At 47.8% G+C, this 20,354-nt stretch overlaps 1 protein-coding gene across 1 annotated transcript; it reads right to left on the bottom strand.

The window, feature by feature from the left end:
- Nucleotides 1-17,214: 17,214 nt before the first annotated feature.
- LOC112886500 (non-specific lipid-transfer protein 4-like) lies at nucleotides 17,215-18,028 on the bottom strand. The gene is made up of 2 exons (XM_025952410.1): nucleotides 17,619-18,028; nucleotides 17,215-17,499 (listed from the first exon to the last, which is right to left on the bottom strand). Exons 1-2 carry the CDS (start codon nucleotides 17,944-17,946, stop codon nucleotides 17,483-17,485), a joined length of 345 nt encoding a protein of 114 aa, XP_025808195.1. The 5' UTR covers nucleotides 17,947-18,028; the 3' UTR covers nucleotides 17,215-17,482.
- Between the last annotated feature and the right edge of the window lie 2,326 nt (nucleotides 18,029-20,354).

The following is a 20,354-nucleotide window of genomic DNA, read 5'->3' as shown; positions in this document are numbered from 1 at the left end:
CAACTTCGAATCTTCCTACCATGCTATACTGGGGAGGCCGGCACTCGCTAAGTTCATGGCAGTGCCGCATTACGTCTATTTACTTCTCAAGATGCCAGGACGCAGCGGCGTGCTCACGCTCCGAGGCGACTTGAAGAAGTCCTATGATTGCAACCAAGAGGCCATCCAGTATGCATCGACTTCCCGCGTGCCATATGCTTCCGAAGAAGTACTCGCGGCCGCACAGCAACTTTCCCAAGCTGAGCTGGACATCCCGACGAAGAAGGCGAGCCAATCAGGCGTCAAGTCGACAGGCGATGTGGCTCTCAAGTCGATCCAGCTCCAAGCTCATCCAAGACAGCCATCATCGGCGCGGGCTTGGGTGACAAATAGGAACTCGAGCTCGTCAGTTTCCTGCGGGCTAACCGAAATATATTCGCATGGAAATCATCGGATATGCCAAGGGTGCCCAAGAAGCTGATCGAGCATAGTCTTAATGTGTATCCACAAGCTGTACCAAAGAAGCAACGACTTCGTCGTTTTGCCCCTGATAAACGGGAGGCTATCAAAAGGGAAATAGCTAAACTCCTCGTGGCTGGATTCATTAAAGAAGTAATCCACCCAGAGTGGGTAGCTAACCCTTTTCTTGTATTGAAAAAGAATAAAGAATGGAGAATGTGTGTCGATTATACCGATCTCAACAAGCATTGCCCGAAGGATCACTTTGGGCTCCCTCGCATCGATCAGATAGTCGACTCAACCGCAGGTTGCGTACTGTTATGTTTCCTTGATTGTTATTCAGGGTACCATCAGATCGCACTCAGGGAAGAAGATCAGATCAAGATCGCGTTTATCACCCCCTTTGGAACTTATGCATTTAAAACCATGTCCTTCGGGTTGAAGAACGCAGGCGCTACCTATCAGCGCGCAATTCAGATGTGTTTCGCTGATCAGTTACACCGGAACGTGGAGGCCTACGTGGATGATGTGGTCGTGAAGACCAGAAGTCCCGAGGGCCTGATCGCGGATCTGGAGGAAACTTTCGCCAGCCTAAGGAAGTACCGATGGAAGCTCAATCCGACCAAGTGCGTTTTCGGTGTTCCATCAGGCAAATTGCTCTGGTTCATAGTCAGTAACCGGGGCATTGAGGCCAACCCTGAAAAGATTACCGCCATCATTGATATGGAAGCACCTGCCACAATCAAAGATGTGCAGAAACTTACAGGGTGCATGGCAGCTCTCAACAGATTCATCTCCCGGCTCGGGGAGAGAGGACTACCTTTTTTCAGACTCTTAAAGCGTCAAGACAAGTTTCACTAGACAGAGAAAGCCGAGTGGGCCCTGCAGGATCTCAAGCAACACCTACAGTCGCCCCCAATTCTCACAGCTCCATTGCCGGGTGAGACCCTTTTACTTTACATTGCGGCAACTACCCATGTTATTAGCAGTGCCATTGTTGTCGAACGATCCGAGGAGGGCCATGCTTTTGGCGTGCAGAGGCCCGTGTACTTTGTCAGTGAGGTACTCTCGGAGTCTAAGGTGCGGTACCCGGCGGTCCAAAAGCTTCTCTACGGTATACTGATTACTTCAAGGAAAATTACGCCACTACTTTAAAGAGTACCAGATCACCGTGATCACAAACTACCCGCTAGCGGATATCCTACACAACCAGGACGCCACGGGTCGTATTTCAAAGTGGGCAGTAGAACTGGGGGCTTTGTCGATCGACTTCAAGCCACACACCGCAATCAAGTCCCAAGCTCTAGTCGACTTCATGGCAGAGTGGAGGGAAAATCAAGTTCCAAATCCAGTTGACAAGCCAGAGCATTGGACCATGTACTTCGATGGTTCTCTCAATCTCAATGGCGGCGGCGCTGGAGTTTTATTCATTTCCCCAAGAGGCGAACAACTCAAGTACGTCCTCCAAATCCTCTGGGAGGTATCCAACAATGAAGCCGAGTATGAAGCCTTGCTTCACGGGCTTCGTTTGGCGATATCACTAGGGATCAAGCGACTACTTGTATATGGCAATTCACTTTTGGTCGTTCAGCAAGTCAACAAGGAGTGGGACTGCAACAAGGAGACCATGGAAGCCTATGTACAAGAGGTACGCAAGCTAGAAAACAAATTTTCTGGCCTGGAAGTTCTTCATGTGCTACGGGAGCACAATGTCGCCGCGGATGCCTTATCTAAGCTGGGATCAACCCGAGCACAAGTCCCAGCAGGGGTATTCGTACAAGAGTTGAACCAACCATCCATCAGCCCTTCACCACAGGTCTCCACCGGCACTGGCTCGGTATGGCCAGAACGGGAGGTTATACTGGTTGGCGAGGACTGGAGAGGACCCTTTATCGACTTCATTCGAGATCTCGTATTACCGGCAGGGGTGGATCCCAAGAGCGCTGCTGCCGCCCGCGTCATGCGACGGAGCAAGGGGTTTGCCCTAGTCGAAGACAAACTTTATCGGCGCTGCGCACGATCTGGAGTGCTCATGAAGTGCGTCACAACAGAAGAAGACCAGGATATTTTGCGAGAGATACACGAGGGAGTATGCGGTAACCATGCAGCGTCACGCACGCTAGTAGGCAAAGCGTTTCGAGCTGGCTTCTGGTGGCCCACCGCCGTGTCTGATGCCGAGGATCTGGTGCGAAGATGTGAGAACTGCCAGTTCTTTGGCAAGCAAACTCATGTCCCGGCCCACACCCTCATTACTATACCACCTTCATGGCCGTTCGCTTGCTGGAGCCTCGACATGATTGGGCCCTTCGCAACGGCGTCAGGAGGTTTTACTCATATTTTGGTGGCTATCGACAAGTTCACCAAGTGGATCGAGTTCAAACCGATTGCCAAGCTTACTCCAGACAGGGTGGTTGACTTCATCTCCGATATCTTGCATCGGTTCGGCTTCCCCAACACTATTATCACCGATTTGGGTTCAAATTTCACGGCCAACCAATTCTGGGAATTCTATGAAAATTCATCCATCGAGGTCAAGTATGTTAAGATGGCACACCCAAGGGCAAATGGGCAAGTCGAGCGGGCAAATGGCTTGATCATTGATGGTCTCAAGAAAAGGCTTTATGATGCCAATACCAAAAAGGGCGGGAAGTGGATACACGAGTTGCCACATGTCATCTGGGGGCTCAGGACTCAACCGTCCAAAGCTACAGGGCAGACCCCTTTCTTTCTTGTCTACGGCTCTGAGGCGATTCTTCCAGCGGACATCATGTGGAAATCCCCAAGGGTCGAGATGTATAAAGAAGGCGAGGCGGACGAAGCACGACAGCTGGAGCTGGATTCTGTCGAAGAGGCTCGCTGCTCTGCTCTCGTTCAGTCAGCCCGTTACCTACAGGGGATCCGGCGATACCATAATCGCAATATTAAGGAACGGTCGTTTAGCATAGGCGACCTCGTCCTTCGTCGTGTTCAGGATGAGTCGGGTTTGCACAAGCTTAACTCACGATGGGAAGGACCGTTCATTGTCACGAGGGTTACAAGACCAGGATCTTATCGACTACAACACCCCGACGGTCAGGATGTACCCAATTCATGGAATATCCAACACCTGCGACGGTTCTACCCCTAAGCAGACTCGTTTTCAATTCCTGTACGCACCAAGGGCACATTCTTCTTTTTTGGGTCAATATGGCGGCTTTGTGCCACACGACCCGAAATGTAAATTCTTGAATACAATGCGGAGGCTTTGGCCACGTTCAAGTGTTATACAAATCGACTACTTGCTACAGGCATATGGGTCGACGCGATAACAATCGTGTTTCTTTCAAACTAGTTAGGCCCGTCTGGCTCGGGTTCTATCTAACTTGTCTGACATGTCCACATGATGGGCCATATCGACTACTCCTGAAGTCGTCGCACTCAGGGTAGTTCTCGACTGTTTGCTATGAGACATCCTAGTCGTCGCGCCATAAACCGCGCGTTCCGGGCATGTTGGGTCCCCTCGGTCGGATCTTATCTAGCCTACCCGATGAGCTCACGAGCTATATCGACTACTTTCTGAGTTGCTGCACTCAGAGGTAGCATGTCCCCACTACAGAGCAGACGGGACTCTCAAACTTCATATAAGGCCACAGGAGGATTAAGGTGGTTTCTTATATTACAAACGTCACAAACACTAACGGTTCAATCCTGGACCATGTTTTCTACAATTTTTTTAGCTACTGGCCGGACCTCTAGCAAGTACTCGCGAAAGTTTTCATCAGTACAATCAGCAGCTGTGCCCCCTGCGAGTATTTCTAGCCGAGCCTTTGGCCAGAAGGACTTCACAAGGCCTAAAGCATGACCCACGTATGTTGTGGCGGCCTCGGTGACGAAGTTGAGGATCTTTTGCGGTGCCCCGCGAAGTCGATCCAGCAGCGGTGGCTCATTTTCAGTGCCGTCTTCCCGAGGGTCCACCATCTCCATGAGTTCCTGGGCTGCTGCCTTCAAGTCGTCGAGTTCCTTCTGGCGCCGCTCCTTCTCCTCGCCTAGAGTCTTGATCTGCTGAAGGCAGTCGACGAACTGTTTCTCTGTGTCGGCCATCACCTTCCGCAGACTCTCGACTTCATCTGCGCGGTGATTCAGCATGTTCTTCAAATCAGTAAGCAACCCCTCTTTATAATTTAAGAGTTTTTTAAGTTTTCGGACCATGGAGTTATTGACTATGGGTACACTTTCGAGAATGAAACTCAACGTACCTTGATGGGCTTTTCGCTGCTCCTTGAGTCGGCCTTGGAGCTCGGTGATAGTCTGCTCGAAGCCGGCCCGCTCCTGCATTAGCTTGTCAATATGCTTGGCGGACTCTTCCAGCTTCACAGCCCGCTCATCAGCTTTCTGGCTCCTATCCTGCACGTTTTCGGACGTCAGAGACAGACAACTCGACCATACAGCCACCAATGGTTTCGTCAAGATTTACCAGGGCAAACTTATCGATCGCCTTGATCATCTGCCGCACGCGGCTTAGGTCGTCCCTCAGGAGGCGCATTACTTGGAGTGCGTCGTCGATCTCTCCTCCAGGGGTTGGCAGCACGGTTGCTTCGCCAGGAGTACCCGCACCCTCCAAGACTGATGGCTGCGTGGTCTCTGCAACAAACAAGTGTTTAACACAGCGACGATTATGGCAGAAGGCAGCTGGATCATCTACCTGCAACCTCGGTGGGTACGGTAACGGTGGTTTCGACTTGCTCATCGCCAGTGGTTTCGAGTTCCGCGCGCTGGAGCTCGGGCGGCGGTGAGTCAGGCAGGGCCACATCTGCTCCCTCTGCTGGTTCCGGTGCGTTGGCTTGCTCGGGCAGGGCTCGGGGGCTGGAGGAGCCAACTCGAGTTCTGGCTCGTCCAGCGTCACCGCTGCTGCTGATCTGTTCAAGACAACAGTAAAGCATCATTACTGTGATTACCACACATGGCAAATGGCAAGATCCAGAGCATTACTTACACTTGGGATCGGATTATCGTTGGTTTCCTCAACTCCACTTTCAATGGCCTCTTCACCACGGCGCTTGCGGCTGGAGGTGCAGGTATACAAGTCGAGGGGGCTGGCAGCGAGCTGCTTCAGTCGAGGGCGCGAGCTGCCCCGATGCAGCGCCCGCCACGGCGATGGTTATGTCGTTTGCAGGAGAGGATGACGGGTCCGCCTCAGCAGCTCTCGCAGACATGACTACTGGTGCATCATCCTCGGTTGAGGGTATCTCAACTACCTTCCGTCGCTGGGGGCTGGGCAAAGAAGACGAAGGACTACAAAATAGTGTTATCAGTATTCAGCAGAACAACTCGATAACTTCACAGCTTGATAGGCACTTACCTGGCAAGGTCAGTGGCGCCGGCTTTATGTTTCTGCATCTCCCGATGCCGCCGAGGGATCAGAGGCGCGTCGTCGGACCACTCCACGGATGATCCGAAGGAGTTGTCTGCTTGCGCCCTTCTCTCGTTTGGCCTGCTGCTCTCGGTCGACTCGTTGCCAGCGCTCTTCATTTTTTTTGCTTCGGCCGCGGCGCTGGGCAACAAGTGATATGGTCGGGGCAGATCAGGCTGCGGCGGGTAATTCCGGTATAACGCCGTTCGATCCTGTAACAAGTTTATCAGTCACTTATACTTCACAACATCACAAAGGAAGTCGAGAAGTCGATTACTTACTGATGGTGGCCGGTTCTAGGCTGAAAATCCTGCGGGAATGTATGGAACGGTTTCCACATCCAGTAGAATTCGCTTGACGCGAACAAGCGCTGCGTCGTCTCCGAGTTCCTCTGCGCACATACGAGATGGGTCTTCAGTTCCCATGTACTCGAATCCTAATGTGTGGCGCTGTTGGATGGGTTGGATTCGGCGTTTGAAGAATGACATCATTACGGATGCCCCGGTTACCCCCGCCTCCTTGTGCGTGGTGATCAACTCTAGCAGCTCCTTCACCTAGTCCATCTCTGCCTGAGCAGGCTCCAGGGTCCACTCGGGGCGCTGAACGGGAGATCTGCCTGAACGCTCAGGGAGTTGGGGGGCGTGGTTTGCAATATAGAACCATTGCTGCTTCCACCCGGGGACATTGGACGGGAATTTGTAAGATATGTATTTTTTACTGGCATGTTGCCTAAGCTGGATGCCAGCGCCCCCTATCGCAGATGGATCTTTTGAGGTGGGCTGCGGCTTCATGCGGAAAAGATAACGGAAAAGAGCCCAATGGGGCTCAATTCCGAGGAAGGCTTCACAGAAGTGGATGAAAATGGAGATGTGGCAAATTGAGTTAGGGTTGAGGTGTTGCAGCTCAATCCCGTAGAAATAAAGGAGGCCACGGAAGAACGAACAAGTGGGGAGGGCCAATCCCCGTTCAGAAAAAGAACAAAAAGAGACAATTTCGTCGACATTTTCCATGGGAAAGGGGTCGCGAAAGGGAAGGCGCCAATTGATGAGATCCCTTTCTTGCAGAAGGCCCCCCAACACCAAATTTGCGAGATTGTGGCGAGAACACTTACTAATTGTCCACTCGCCGGTTGCCGCTTGCGCTTCTTTCAAGTCCTTCTGGTTGGTTTTCTTCGGCGCCATTTCGAGTTTGTTAAGCCACGAGCAGTTCACACAATGCTCGGGGGCTACGGTCGCAGGCCCGAAGGATTTCGACTACGCAGGGCGGTGGAGGGGTGACGGCAAGGTGAGATCCAATCGGGGTTTTGTTTGGCGGCGATGTAAGATCTGAAGGCATGGGAAAAACCCTAACTGACTGCGAGGTTAAATAACCAGCGGTCAGGCAGTGGTTTACTGCGCAAAAGATGAAGCGTCGCATAAAAGGAATACTTGGAATACGAGCGGTTTTTGGTGAATTTCTTGGGCAGTTATTTGATTAACCATTTTTTCAGGGTTAATTGTCCCGAAAAAAGAGGTTTTTCGAATTTCGAGTTCAATTTCTGCCAATTACATCATCCTGAACTATATTTTCTCGACAGGGAATATTTTTGCCACGACCTTTGGGATCCTTTTTTCAAAATTTGAGAGATTTGGATTCAAGGCTCGGGGGCTGTGAGACACGTGGCATCGATTACTTATTTTCCGAAAGTACTCGAAGGATAAGAAGAAAAGATTCAAGACTAGTTTGACCCTCAGCTTGATTCTTTGATTCAACCTAAGGCTCGGGGGCTACTCCATATGGAGTGCGATTATTCATCGCACCCCATACAGAAGAAAGAATTCGGGGCATGAGCACCTCATAGCTTCGATGCAGTCAGAAGAGTACTCGAAGAGAAATTTCAAGACGGAGCTTCGAAAGAAGTCGAAGATTGCCTCAGAAGTACTCGAAGAGCCTGCAGTACTCAGCTACGAAGAGCTCGGGGGCTTGTCAGACCTGGGGTCACGGGGCTGTGTACATCAAGGAATCCGTATTGGGCTAGGGGATAGGACGTGTCCTGTACCTTATTTATGTTGTATTCTACCCGCATGCGGAGTAGAACTAGTCGATATAGAAGGAAACAACTCGAGTTGTATTTGAGTACGATTTCTAAGCTAGTATCAGGCTAGGATTCATGTAATCCTGTCCTCCCGGATACATAAGGGCGGGCAGGGACCCCCTCAAAACCAAGATCACCAGATCAACATCAATGCAATACAAACCATCATACAGGACGTAGGGCATTACGCATATTGTGGTCTGAACCTGTCTAAATCTTATGTTGTCGGCACCTTCGAGTTCCTGATCTCGGCGCATCCTAACCCAAAACCTACCACCTTGGGTATACCCCTCGGTGGGCAGCCGGATAAAACCCGACATTGATTGATTGGTTCAAAGCAGCTGGTTAAACATTGCTACGTATAAGTGGCGGAGGACGAAATAAAATTAAGGTATGGTGAGATTGATAGTGTAAATAACAAAAGTTTCAAAACTACCCTACGCTTTACACATATCATTTTGGCATTGATCGTGCTGTGTTTCTCGGTGCATCGTTACCAAATTAGTTTCACCAAATCACCGTGTTTGCTAAATTGAACACCAACTGTCAATGAAATAAATGAAAGGTAAGAACAACTAAGTACAGCAGGTTACTTGCCTGCTTGGCTGCTCGGAGCCTCGGAGACTCGGAGTCGGAGTATCTCGTGTCGACTCGCGGCACCAGCTAAGTACATGATCGCATTGGCATGCCGCCCGCCGGATCGACATCGCAGCCCCGCACCGTTGCCCAACATCGCTTGACGGCTCTACATTCTACTTCCATGAAGAACGATGGATCGTGTCCGTATCTTGCGAAGCAGATGCGTGCACGTGCGTGGTGCTTGGTGTCTCCAAGCCTAGCGTTAGGAAAGATGGATGGGCTAGAAGCTGGTTATTGATTAGTCTCACAGGTGTCAATCATGTTGAAGCCCACTAGTACTAGCAAAAAAACATTGAGTTCTTCCTCATATCCCTCTTGCTCCAGCGAGAACAGAAGATGAGTGGCCGATAGCCATGGCAGATTCAGACAAGAACGTCCAGACGATGATCTGCAAGGATTACTCATGGAGGAATTAAGGTATGGCGCTCGCCGTACCGGGTCCTCCGCCCCTCCTACGTATGGAAAAAAATTTCGTGCGGCGGTGCCGCAAACAGCTGCAGTGCGACGCTTTCGCGGATTCCTGCCACGTGGAGGAAATTAGCATCTAACGGAGACGGAAATCCACGGATCAATGATGCGGACGAGGCTCGGCTCGTATGTCTTCGGCTCGTTTTGCAGCCCCATCACGTCCGCAGCACTTCGGCTCGTAACCAGAATCAGATCAGGATGGCCTTGGACCTTTCTTGCACCTCCCGCCCGGACTCATCCGCCGGCAAAATACGCCGCTGCCAGGTTAGACCTCCGATTCCTTCTCTCCCAGATATGTGTCTTGCTATCATCTGCACCCCACTAGGTACCTGCCGTTGTGAAATTTTTTGAACTTTCTATCAGCCGTGTTGTGCCTTTTCCCAGGATTGGTGAGTGTTCGATGAAATGCCAAGTAAAAGCAATATTCAGTACGACACCGTATAAGTTCAGTGAATTCAATCATTCTTTTTGCACAAATTCGTGTGTAAAATTATTAATGTTTTTCAGTGACTTGAAAGAGATGGTGGTGCTTGGATATTCAAGAGGAAGTCTCAAGTAGCACTTGATCAGAAGTTGGAGCAAGAGGCTATTGATTACAAGTTCTGCTTGACTCTGATGAGGGATGGAGCAAGACGTGTTGAAGAAAGTCCCTTTGTGAGTCTGATTTAGGTGAAATAGGAAGATGAACCTGTGTTCAACAAAGTCATGCTGCTGCTGCTAATGTCTACTACGCTAGTGCTAGCGTGGGCTAACAGAAACAAAGCAACTGTTTTATGAAACAAGTACACAACAGCTGTTGATTGAACCTGCTGCGATTTTGGTTTGCAAACAAGCATTGCTACGTCTTCCTCTGTACATTCTAAAGATCTGTGTGCAGACACATTGAGAGGACGTATAATGTTTTTCACACTTGTATGGAAGTAAAATATTGAATTCGGTAATCAACTTTTATGGTTGTTGACCGCAAGATTATTGCAATCTGTAGAGCATGTCAGACTTATTGTGCTCGGCGAGATTATTGTGAACTGAAAGAATTCGAATTTCTGAACTAATAATAAACAGTATTAGCTGGCACTAAATTAGCCTTAATCTGTCAGCTTACAAATGAAATAGTTGCATTATATTACAAATAACCAGCACAACAGCTGTCATATCTTTTCATTATTTGGCACACCATCAAAATGTAATTTCCTAACAGCTGATGCGGCATCTTGATCAACTCCAAGTAAAAGTCTTGTGTATTCTCCTTGCACACCACGGGTATCCATTTCTGAAGCACTCACATACATATTAAAGTGTGGTATTGTGGCACTACGATAATTGCTTTGGATTGATGGAATTGCCACAGTTGAAGGATGGCCGGACATATAAGTGGGTTCATGCCTCTGTTCAGTTACAATTTTATCTTCTTCTCATGTAATCAAGCGATACAAGTTAAAACAACCAATAAATTAAATGGGACACTACATATTCAGAAAATTGCTACAGTTTGTAGGATCAATACCTTTGCTGTTGCCACTTTTCTTTTTCTTTCCTTTCCTCTTTTCGAGTGATAGAACTGATCGTTTATTCTTTGAGCCTTTTACCACACGAGGCACTCTAAATGATATTTTACCTGATATTGTGCTTGTAGAACAGTCCGTCAAAACTGGAGGAACATCATTAGTTTCTTGCATGTGTGTAACCATGTATGTCAAAACTGACCCCTCTGTTTGTAACAATTGTCCAGTTAACAGAAATTGATCCTTAAATTCTGTCTCAAACTCTGAGAACATTCTCCTTGTATATGATTCAGCTGCAGTCTTTAACATAGGTAAATTGGGGCTGTAAGTAACTGGGATCTTTCGGCGTGAATGAAAATCTGCATTCAGCTCATTTTCACGGAGACTAGCAGATACCTTCTCACATTCTACAAGTAGCTCCGAAAGACCGAGTTTCCTACAAAATCTTTTCTTGAAAACATTATTCATTCCTTCACTCCTTTGAGTAGAAGTCATATCAGCTGTAAATGAGTCACGGTAGACAATTGCCCATTTTTTTCTCAAAGCATATAGGTCTGACATCCACTTATTTTTCTCAAGATTATAATCTGTCAACAACTCTTGCCACTTCTTATCGAAGTCAAATTCAGATCTGTCTTCATAAACACAATTCTTAAAAGCAGGTAGAAACTTTTCAGGATGCTTCTGAATTACATGCCCAAGATGTTTAGCAGCATTTAGATAAATATGCCATATACAAAGATGATGTCTTGTGTTTGGTAGTAAATAGGCAATTGCACCCGCCATGGCTGCATCTTGATCTGTGAAAATTGTTTTTGGATGCTTGCCTGACATTGCTTCCAAAAAAGTTTCAAATAGCCAAACAAATGATGGAACTGATTCATCAAATATCAATGCAGCACCAAAAATTATTGTTTGCTTGTGATGGTTGGTGCCGAGGATTGGAGCAAAAGGCATTTCAAACTTATTAGTTTGAAATGTGGTGTCAAATGACACGGCATCACCAAAGCATGCATAATCCATTATAGACTGACCATCTGCCCAAAAAAAATTAGCTATACAACCGGTTACCTCATCAAGATCAACTGCATAAAAAAATGTAGGATCCTCTATTTGCTTATTCCTCAAATAGTTGCATAGTGTCTGCGCATCATTGGATTCTAAATACTTCTTGCGCTCACGACCAATTTCGTTATTGCAATCTATCTTAGTAAATGGCACATTAGCAGCTCCTCCGTAAAACTCCTTCATGAACTCATACACCTGGGCAGGCCTCATCCCAGCCTCTCTAATCTGTCCAATTAACTTCCTATCTGCTTCTGTGACACGCCTTTGTGACCTTAGGTTTTTCTTCTTATTGGGACTAGCAAGATAATGATTATGTTCAAATACAACCTTCTGCACTACCCAAATCCCTTCTTTACTAACACTGAATTGAACACGAGCTTCACAACCTGTCCTAGTCATGCCTTTTAATGGATCATCTTTTGCATTTCCTTCGTAACTACAAACTAGATATTTCTGAGATAAGCTACGATCCGATCGGTATCTCGTCGTGCTCTTTCTAATACTAAATCCAATTTTACCGGCATAATAATTGTACATGTCATAAGCACTGTCCTCTGAATCGAAAGCCATACCAATTGCAGGAATAATCGAAGTTTGACTGATTTTATCATTCACCTATTGTACACGGGTTAAGAAAAATAAGTACACATGTTTATTTTTCCATGAGAATGAAAAATAAGCACATTCATGCAGGATCAAACAACCCTAATATAAAAAATAACAGATAAACAGACAACTATGAAGGCCTTACATGAGTTTTGCTCGCTTCATCTCCTTGGTTCCCGATAGTTGCATTGTTCAGATCATCCTCGGGCCCGACAACTACTTTGGCCGCGGATTGTGTAGACGGAGGTTCAGGTGCATCATGATCTCCATCAATGTCCATGTGTCCTAGAGTTGAGGACAACGAGGGATAAGTTTCCATGGGGGTGTGGCTGAGGCGATGGCGTCGGCGGCGTGGCTGAGCTGATGGCGTCGGCGGCGTGGTTGAGGCGGCGGCACTTTGTCTCAACAGATCTATCGCGATCGAGGACGTGTGTTGGCTGAGGCGCTAGTTGAGCCTGTACGTGAGGCAACGTATTCTAGATACGAGCCGAAGACATACGAGCCGGAGCCGTCGGTCCGCATCATTGATCCGTGGATTAGTTTCTCCGTTAGATGATAATGAGCTCCACGTGGCTGTAATCCGCGGAGGCGTCGCACTGCGGCTGTTTGCGGCACCGTCGCACGAAATTTTCATCCCTACGTATCAGCTTGATTGCCGTTCTGCTTGGCTGCGGCTTCTAATCTGGCACCCAAGCATAATTTATAACATTGGCTGTGGTCCTTGCAATGAAATAAATTATGTATGACTATTTACTGTTGCAATGCTATTCTTTGTCTGGTTTTCCATATGTGCTGTGCTACAGTACTCCATCTCACCTTCTCTTACCTCTTAAGAGGTAAGAGTGTTAAAGTAAATCTTAGCCCTTGATTTTTATGGGAGGAAAAATAATTAAGGGAAAATCTGCTTATTCCCTCCCTAATTGACGCATACTAGCTAACAGAAGAGCGCTTCTTTCGGTGGCTTTCCATATAGCGTTTTTTCTCTTTGTTCTTTTTTTTCCTGAGTTGGCTCTCTGTTCCTTTTCTCTCAGCTAGCTTTTTGTGAGATGGACTCTACTTCTGTCACCTGATATTTTATCCTTACGTTACCACCACTATGTAACATGCGCCAAAGAATTGTTGCATGCACATATCCTATGATGTAGTACGTGTTATATGATCATGTTTTAAAATCCCGTACATGGTTTAAAACGTGCATGTTATGTTATGGTGCACCGCACGCGATCTGATAACTTCGATAGCATGGATTTATTATCTAGACTAATCATGTTACCATTAACTTTAATGCACGTTATGGTGCACTACTTTATAATGGACGAATTAGATTACCGTTTCCTGATTAGAAAAGGCTAATCATGTTACAATTAAAATTGGTGGTGCATCACGTAATTCTGCTTGTGTTAGATCTAATGCGATTGGATCAGAGTTGGAGAAAACTCCACTCAGATTATTCCCACATTTTTTTTTTACTTTGGAGAAAGATCCACTCGGAAGATAGAAAAAACTAAAAATCTTGTAGGCATTGTTCGGTTAAATATGGATTTATTTCAAGCAGGAAATGATGGGTACAACAAGAAACTACTCATGAACATGAGACGAGGATTTATTCCGCGCCGGGAACAACAAGAGACTCATGACATCATTCCTGATCTGGAATAAATCCATGTGTAACCTAACAAGGCCGTATTTGGCAGATCCATAACACATCCATGTCACAAGATATGATTGGCAAATTTCATGAGACGAGATGGCAAAAAAGATATGTTACATGCAATCTGTTATGCGTATGTGACGTGCATGGAGGGATAAAAAAAAATATTTGTTGTCTCAATTTAATGGCCGGCGCATCATGTGGGAAAAAAAACAGAAATCCGATTGGCGGCAAATGTCACGTGATGGCAAAAAAAAATGTTACATGCAATCTGCTAGGGTATGTGACGTGTATGGAGGGGATAAAAAGTTGTTTCTTGTCTCAATTTAATGGTCGATCATCACGTGGGAAAAAATGTTAAAACTATCACCTTCGGTGTACCGTAGCAAAGCCCTTTCTATATTGGACTTTGATGCAATGTGTGCTGATACAGTGCATGTATTCTAGATAGCTTTTACTACACATTGTGATATTTCTCGTTTTCCAATTCTCAATCTTGCAAATTATATTGATTGGATGCTTTTGGTTCATGGTTGCAGGATATTATCGGGATTAGTACTAGAAAGATACAATAAGTGTTGATACAATTATCTTGTCTGGGAGTCGGATGAACCTACATTTATTAGAATGATGTTACTGCAAAGAGAAGAAAGATGGCAGAGGTACATACTTTGGATAGTTCTTATTAGGCATGTTTCACTTGGTGCTAACTTGGAAATACATTTGTGTATGGATGTCTGTTAATCGTGTATGTATGTATATAAAAAGTTAACAAAATCCATTTCAGTTTTTTTTTTTGTAATCCTACAGTAACGGGCAACATGGAGGCCCGTTACCTGTATACTCTCTTGGTAACGGGCCTCATAGAGACCTGTTACTGGCCCGTTACCTTTACACTGTTATAGGTAGCTGGTCTCTGCGTGGTCCGTTGCCAATAACACTGTTATTCGTGATGGGTACAAGGTCCGTTAATGTCGGTACATACGGATAGGGGTACCTCCTACTAGCGTGTCCAGTTTCGGCGTGTGCGTCAAGCGTATCGTGGTGGATGCGCACCACCACATGCTCGGCCGCCTTTCCTCGATCATCGCTAAGGTACTGCTCAACGACCAGAAGGTCGTGGTAGTCCGCTGCGAGAAGATCTACATGGCTGGCGGTCTCGTCCGCCAGGGAGTCATCCACCAGAGTTTCAACCTGATGGGCATAAGGTTATCCGTGGCCTCGCCCTTGGCCTTTGGGTGACGAGACGTACGGCCCGGGCCTAACAGCTGGGATCATGGTCTCCGGACCTCCCCCGGTGCTGCCACGTGTGGGAGCCAGACCCCTATGAGCCTGTCCACCCAGACTAGCCTCGGGGCCCCGGACCTCCCTTCCCCGCGGAAGGGGTCCGGTGCCGCCACGTGCCGCCAAGGAGGCGACAGCTAGGCTAACCTTACCATGTGTCCGTGGCAGAAGACCTTCCGTGGGACGCCGGCCCAACTACCGCATTAAATACGGGTAGGCGGGCTGCGCGTGCCCAAGACAGGGCATGACCTGCCCACTGACACACTGGGCAGGTATGCTGACACCACGGTAAGCCCGCCTGTTTCCAAGACGGCGCGTCGCATCACTATGCTCTGCGCACGGGCGCGCGGTGTGTAGTCACATCACGGCGCCGCGCGCGTGAGCAAGGGGTAATGATGGTCTGCTGCAGGAGAGTTGAGGCGTGCGCTGCCACAGTGTGCGTGGAGGTGACGGCGCGGCGGGTCAACGTAGCCACTTCGCCTGTCAAAAGATACTAACCCAACAGTGACAGCACGTCTTCCACTGTGCGTAACACTGACAGCAGGCACTGTGCCGGTAAGGCGACATATGACCATATCCTGGATGTAGATACGCATATCAACTTCTCGATCGAGGACTACAGGAAGGAGCTGGAGCGGAAGATCACCGTATCTGTGGCAGAGAAGGCTCCAGTATGCATATTATTTAATGTGTCGTTGGGTCCACCTGTCGGGATCCCATACAGTATACGCGCTCCCCTTGAGTCTATAAAAGTGAGAGTGCGCCCATTAGAATACAAGTTCGGAGAAGCTTTCTCAAGGACTCTTTTAGATTCCCAAAAGGCTCAGGCAAGAACTCATAAGCAATACAGCACACAAGTGGACGTAGGGTCTTACGCTCCAGCAGCCCGAACCACTCTAAATTCCCATGTTATTTCTGCGTTCATCCATCCTAAGATCAAGCTTTCCTAGATCTCCCCAAACTCTTCCTAAATTAGAATTAGACGGGTGCATTCCGCCACCCGACTGGAGATTTCATGCGACAGTTAATGCAATAACGGTAACGAACGCTAGTACAAATCATTGACTAGTCCCGGTTGGGAACCGGCTTTAGTCCCGGTTTTCCAACGGAGACTATCTATTTAGAACTAATGTTTCTAACCCTTTTATCAGGACTAATGTTATTTTTTAAAAAATTCGGCTCGCCAGCTCGGGTACGCGGGTCAGCTTCTCCGAATCCAAATATTTCTCCAAATTGCATTCACAAAAATCAATCATTCATAAAATCAATCACAAGCACAGATCAATCCCGGCAACGTATATATATTTGAAAAAAAGTAAAAAAACCAAGCTCGCCCTTGCCCGCCGCCGCCCACCGGGGCTAGGACAAGCCGCCCCCACCGGGCCTGGCCACGCCACCGCACGCTAGGGCCTGGCCGCGCCACCCCCGCTGGTGCCCGCCAGGGCCCAGCCGCCGCCGTGCAACGCCGCTCGCCGCGGCACCAGCCGCCGCCGCGTAGCTCGCTGCGGGCCCGAGCCGCCGCCTTACAGCACTGCTCGCTGCGGGCCGCCGCAGTCGCGCCACGCTTCTTGCCGCGGGCCTGCGCCGCCGCGTCGCTTGGTTCGCCGCCGTGTGCCCGATCTGGTGTGGAAGAAAAGGGGAGGGATCAAGAGGGAGAGGGAGAGCAGAGGGAAGAGGATAAGGCAGCGCAAGAAACAAAGGAAAGGATGTGGCCTGGGAGTGAGATCGTGAGACGAGAGAGAGATAAGTAGATGCACATGCGTGAAAAAATAATTCTATTTTTTGTCCGGTGGTTGGCATCACTCGGGGATTAATGCTTCCACTTTTGTCCCGGTTATTTATTCCGGTGGGTGGATCCAACCGGAACTAAAAGAAATATATTGTACCCTAGATATAACTACCAATTGAGATAAAAGTGCCTCCTCTAGCCTAGCCATTGAACCCGGGACTAATATCTACATTAATCCCGGATCCAAAACTAGCTGCGACAAATATGTTGAAGGAATGAGCTATTTATTCTGTAGCAGCGGGACTCGTTACCAATGCACGCGATAACTGTACACAATATTAAAGCAACTGAAATAAACAAGAAATATTTTTGGGCTTCATGGGGCGCACAACACAATTTTTTCCGGCTACATAGCCAATAATGGGCTTGATAAGCAACACGTTCATTCTTATTAATTTTATTAGATGAAGTGGAACACACAGTATTATTACTACGACAAGCACAGTCCAGTGTGATAGGGCTAGAGCCCCTCGTCCACGTTCATGGTTCGCGCGGACTCGATTATTCCAACACAAAGCCTTCCCTGGCGTCCATCTCTTCAATCACTAGCGCGGCGGCCTCACTCACGAGGTCGTCAGGGCAGCGTGTAGTCTGTGGAAGTCAAACAAATTCATGTGATGAGCACTGCGCAAATTAATATTGTTCGCAGTTCTGTGTTAGGATTCGGTTCATTCAGAGCTTGGCTAGATTCTTAAAATACGCGCACGTACCTCCGCACTTGTAGCCGACGGGGCGATCGGCCATGTTGCAGCGCTTTGGGATGGTGATGGCGACCTCCGGCTTGATCCCGGCGGCCCTGGCGGTGCCGGACAGCATGACGGCGCAAAGGCAGCTGGGGCTCTGCCCGATGGTGTGCACGGCCGAGCAGCAGCTGCTCGTCGGCGTCGACTGCGGGTCGTCGGCCGCCGAGATGCACGGCGCCAGCCGCAGCGCCACCCGGTCAGCGGAGGCCCTCCCGCACTCCCCGGCGCCGTCGGCGCCGTCCAGCGCGACCCCTGCAAGCACAAGGACCAGACCAAGCACAACGAGCGGCCTCATTGATGATGATTTCTCTCTCTCTCTTGAGTTAACCGCTAGTGCAAACTCAGTGTGATTATACTAGCTGCTGCTGCTGCCGCCGCCGCCGCCGTCTCCAGCATGGCTGGTGCTTCTTATATAGTACCGATGACTGATGCGGCGGTACATTCTATGGCCGCCCAGGACTGAATGGAGTGAGCACCTGGAAGTCACTGATTGCATCGTGCCAGCACTAGTAGACGAGTGGTGTCTCCACTTTGAATTGTGAAGGGTTACTTGATCGATTTGGTTGCAAACCGGTCGGCTAGTGGCCTTCTGCATTGGACAGCACTGTACGCTGGTGCGTGGCCTTGTATTGATCTAGCTAGTGTGTGAATGCGGCATCAGGCCATCAACCGGCCGGATCGATCAAGCGCTTCTCAATGGCCGGAGTGGAAACTTGAGCGGCCAACTATGATGGCAACGGGCCCACAAGGCAAGACACATCAGCACGCTTGTATGTCGGCACATAATTAAATCATTGGCTGAAACACATTTGTGAACGCGCCTGCTCTATTCGTTATTCGTTTGGTGGGCGAACCACCCTACGATATTTTTTTTAAGTCTTGCCGCCATTAAGAAAAGATAGTTCATCCTGCAGATTCTGTTCAGTGGAAGAACTTCTACTTCTAAGTATCACCAAACGTGCATCCAACTGCCTGCCTTGTTCTGTCCAATTTCTGAAGTTTAACCCTGGAAGTACTCGGCTCTTGACAAGATGAGCACCGGCACATTACATCTTATTAAGAAGAGATGTTTCTGGGCGATTGGCGTTTGAGAGGCACTGGGAGTTACCTCTAGTGAAAAAACACCAACCATCAATCATCCAAAAGGGTTGGTAGTTCAGGAGTGATAATTATGTAAAGTTATTTGTATTTCTCCGTTTCAAAAAAAATTATGTAAAGTTCGAACAGGACATTCTCGAAAACTGAACATAGATGTTTTTGCAGTTCAGCAATGGTCTAATGAGGTCTTTTGAAAAATCAAAGCAAGGTCCCTATACGGTAATTTGTAACCAACATAAATAATTTAAATAAAAAAAAAACTGGATTCAAAACTACAGCTCGGCGAGCTCATTGGCAAAGGTAATCTTGACGTTGATATTGAGTTGCATGAACCGACTAGTTCATTACAAAAACTTATTTTTAATAATGTTCTTCTCATGTCATAATTAACATAACTTCACCAAGGAATGTGTCTAAGTCCTCCGACAATAGCGTGACGACTTCATCAAGTAGAGCTCTAGCTCGCAGAATTGCACAGCCTTTTGCAACTGCAACAACTAGGAGGGCATCACCGTAATATCAATATTGAGTTTCACTCGTTAAACTTAAAAGCTAAAGCTGATATAAAATATGAATAATTCACTTATACTTCAATAATCCCCATCTGTAAGCTCCATTTGCTTCAAATATGGAAATGAAAGCCAGCAGCAATTTTTTTATTTAATTGCACCCATCAGAATTTGAACTCAAGAAATTTAGCTCTTCGTACTACATGCCAATTCAACCCAAAAGCTAGGCGGATGATTCACTTATAATTCAACAATTAAGGCCCTTTTTTAAATAAGATTCTACACTAAACCCTAAAATTTCCTTGACGGCTAGACTGCTCTCACAGTCTCACGCTTCCAAACAGCCCCAGGATGCTTTATTTTATCAGAACAAAACTAAGAAACCAAACATGGCAGTTTCAATCCAAAAAAAAAGAACCTTTATTTAGCCAGGTTTCCTTGTCACTGCATTTATGCATACAATGCATACCTCAGCCCGTATGACATAGTGATGGATGCTGCCATAATATTAGGCTGGTGCCAATGGGAGGCGGTACCGCCCCCCTATCGGCATGGCGCAGGCGGGAGGCGTGCGGGAGGCGGTCGAGTGGGAGAGAGAGGGCGGGATGGATCCCGCCGTGTCAGACTCGGGGCTACGGGGCTGTGTACATAATGTAGTTTAAATAGGGTTAAGAGATAAAACCTGTCTTATCTTTTATTTTTTCTACTCGTTTGAGTAGGAGATAAAGCTAGTCGATACAGGAGGAATCTACTCAAGATATATTCTGGTATAATTCTTTAACTAGTGTCAGTTAGGATTTATGTAACCCTGACCTCCCGGATATATAAGGCGGGCAGGGACCCCCTCAAACCTCAAAATAGATCATTCTACACCCAAGGCAATACAAAACACCACACAGGACGTAGGGTATTACGCACCTTGCGGCCCGAACCTATCTAAGTTTTGTGGTCCTTGCACCTTCGAGTTTCTGATCTCGGCGTCTCCTCACCTAAACTTACCACCCTGGGCATATCCCTCGGTGGGCAGCCGGTAAAACACCGACACGCCAGGCGGGAGCGGGTGCTATCGCCCCACTCTTGCTCGCGTTGGCAGGCG

The sequence above is a fragment of the Panicum hallii genome, chromosome 3, assembly GCF_002211085.1.
Source record: "Panicum hallii strain FIL2 chromosome 3, PHallii_v3.1, whole genome shotgun sequence".
In the NCBI taxonomy this organism is placed as follows: Eukaryota; Viridiplantae; Streptophyta; class Magnoliopsida; order Poales; family Poaceae; genus Panicum; species Panicum hallii.
Note: the sequence above shows the minus strand (reverse complement) of the source record. Positions and strands in the feature narration are given on the sequence as shown.

Excerpts from the sequence above, each read along its gene's own strand:
- LOC112886500 (XM_025952410.1), bottom strand. The coding sequence starts at position 17,946 with ATGAGGCCGCTCGTTGTGCTTGGTCTGGTCCTTGTGCTTGCAGGGGTC.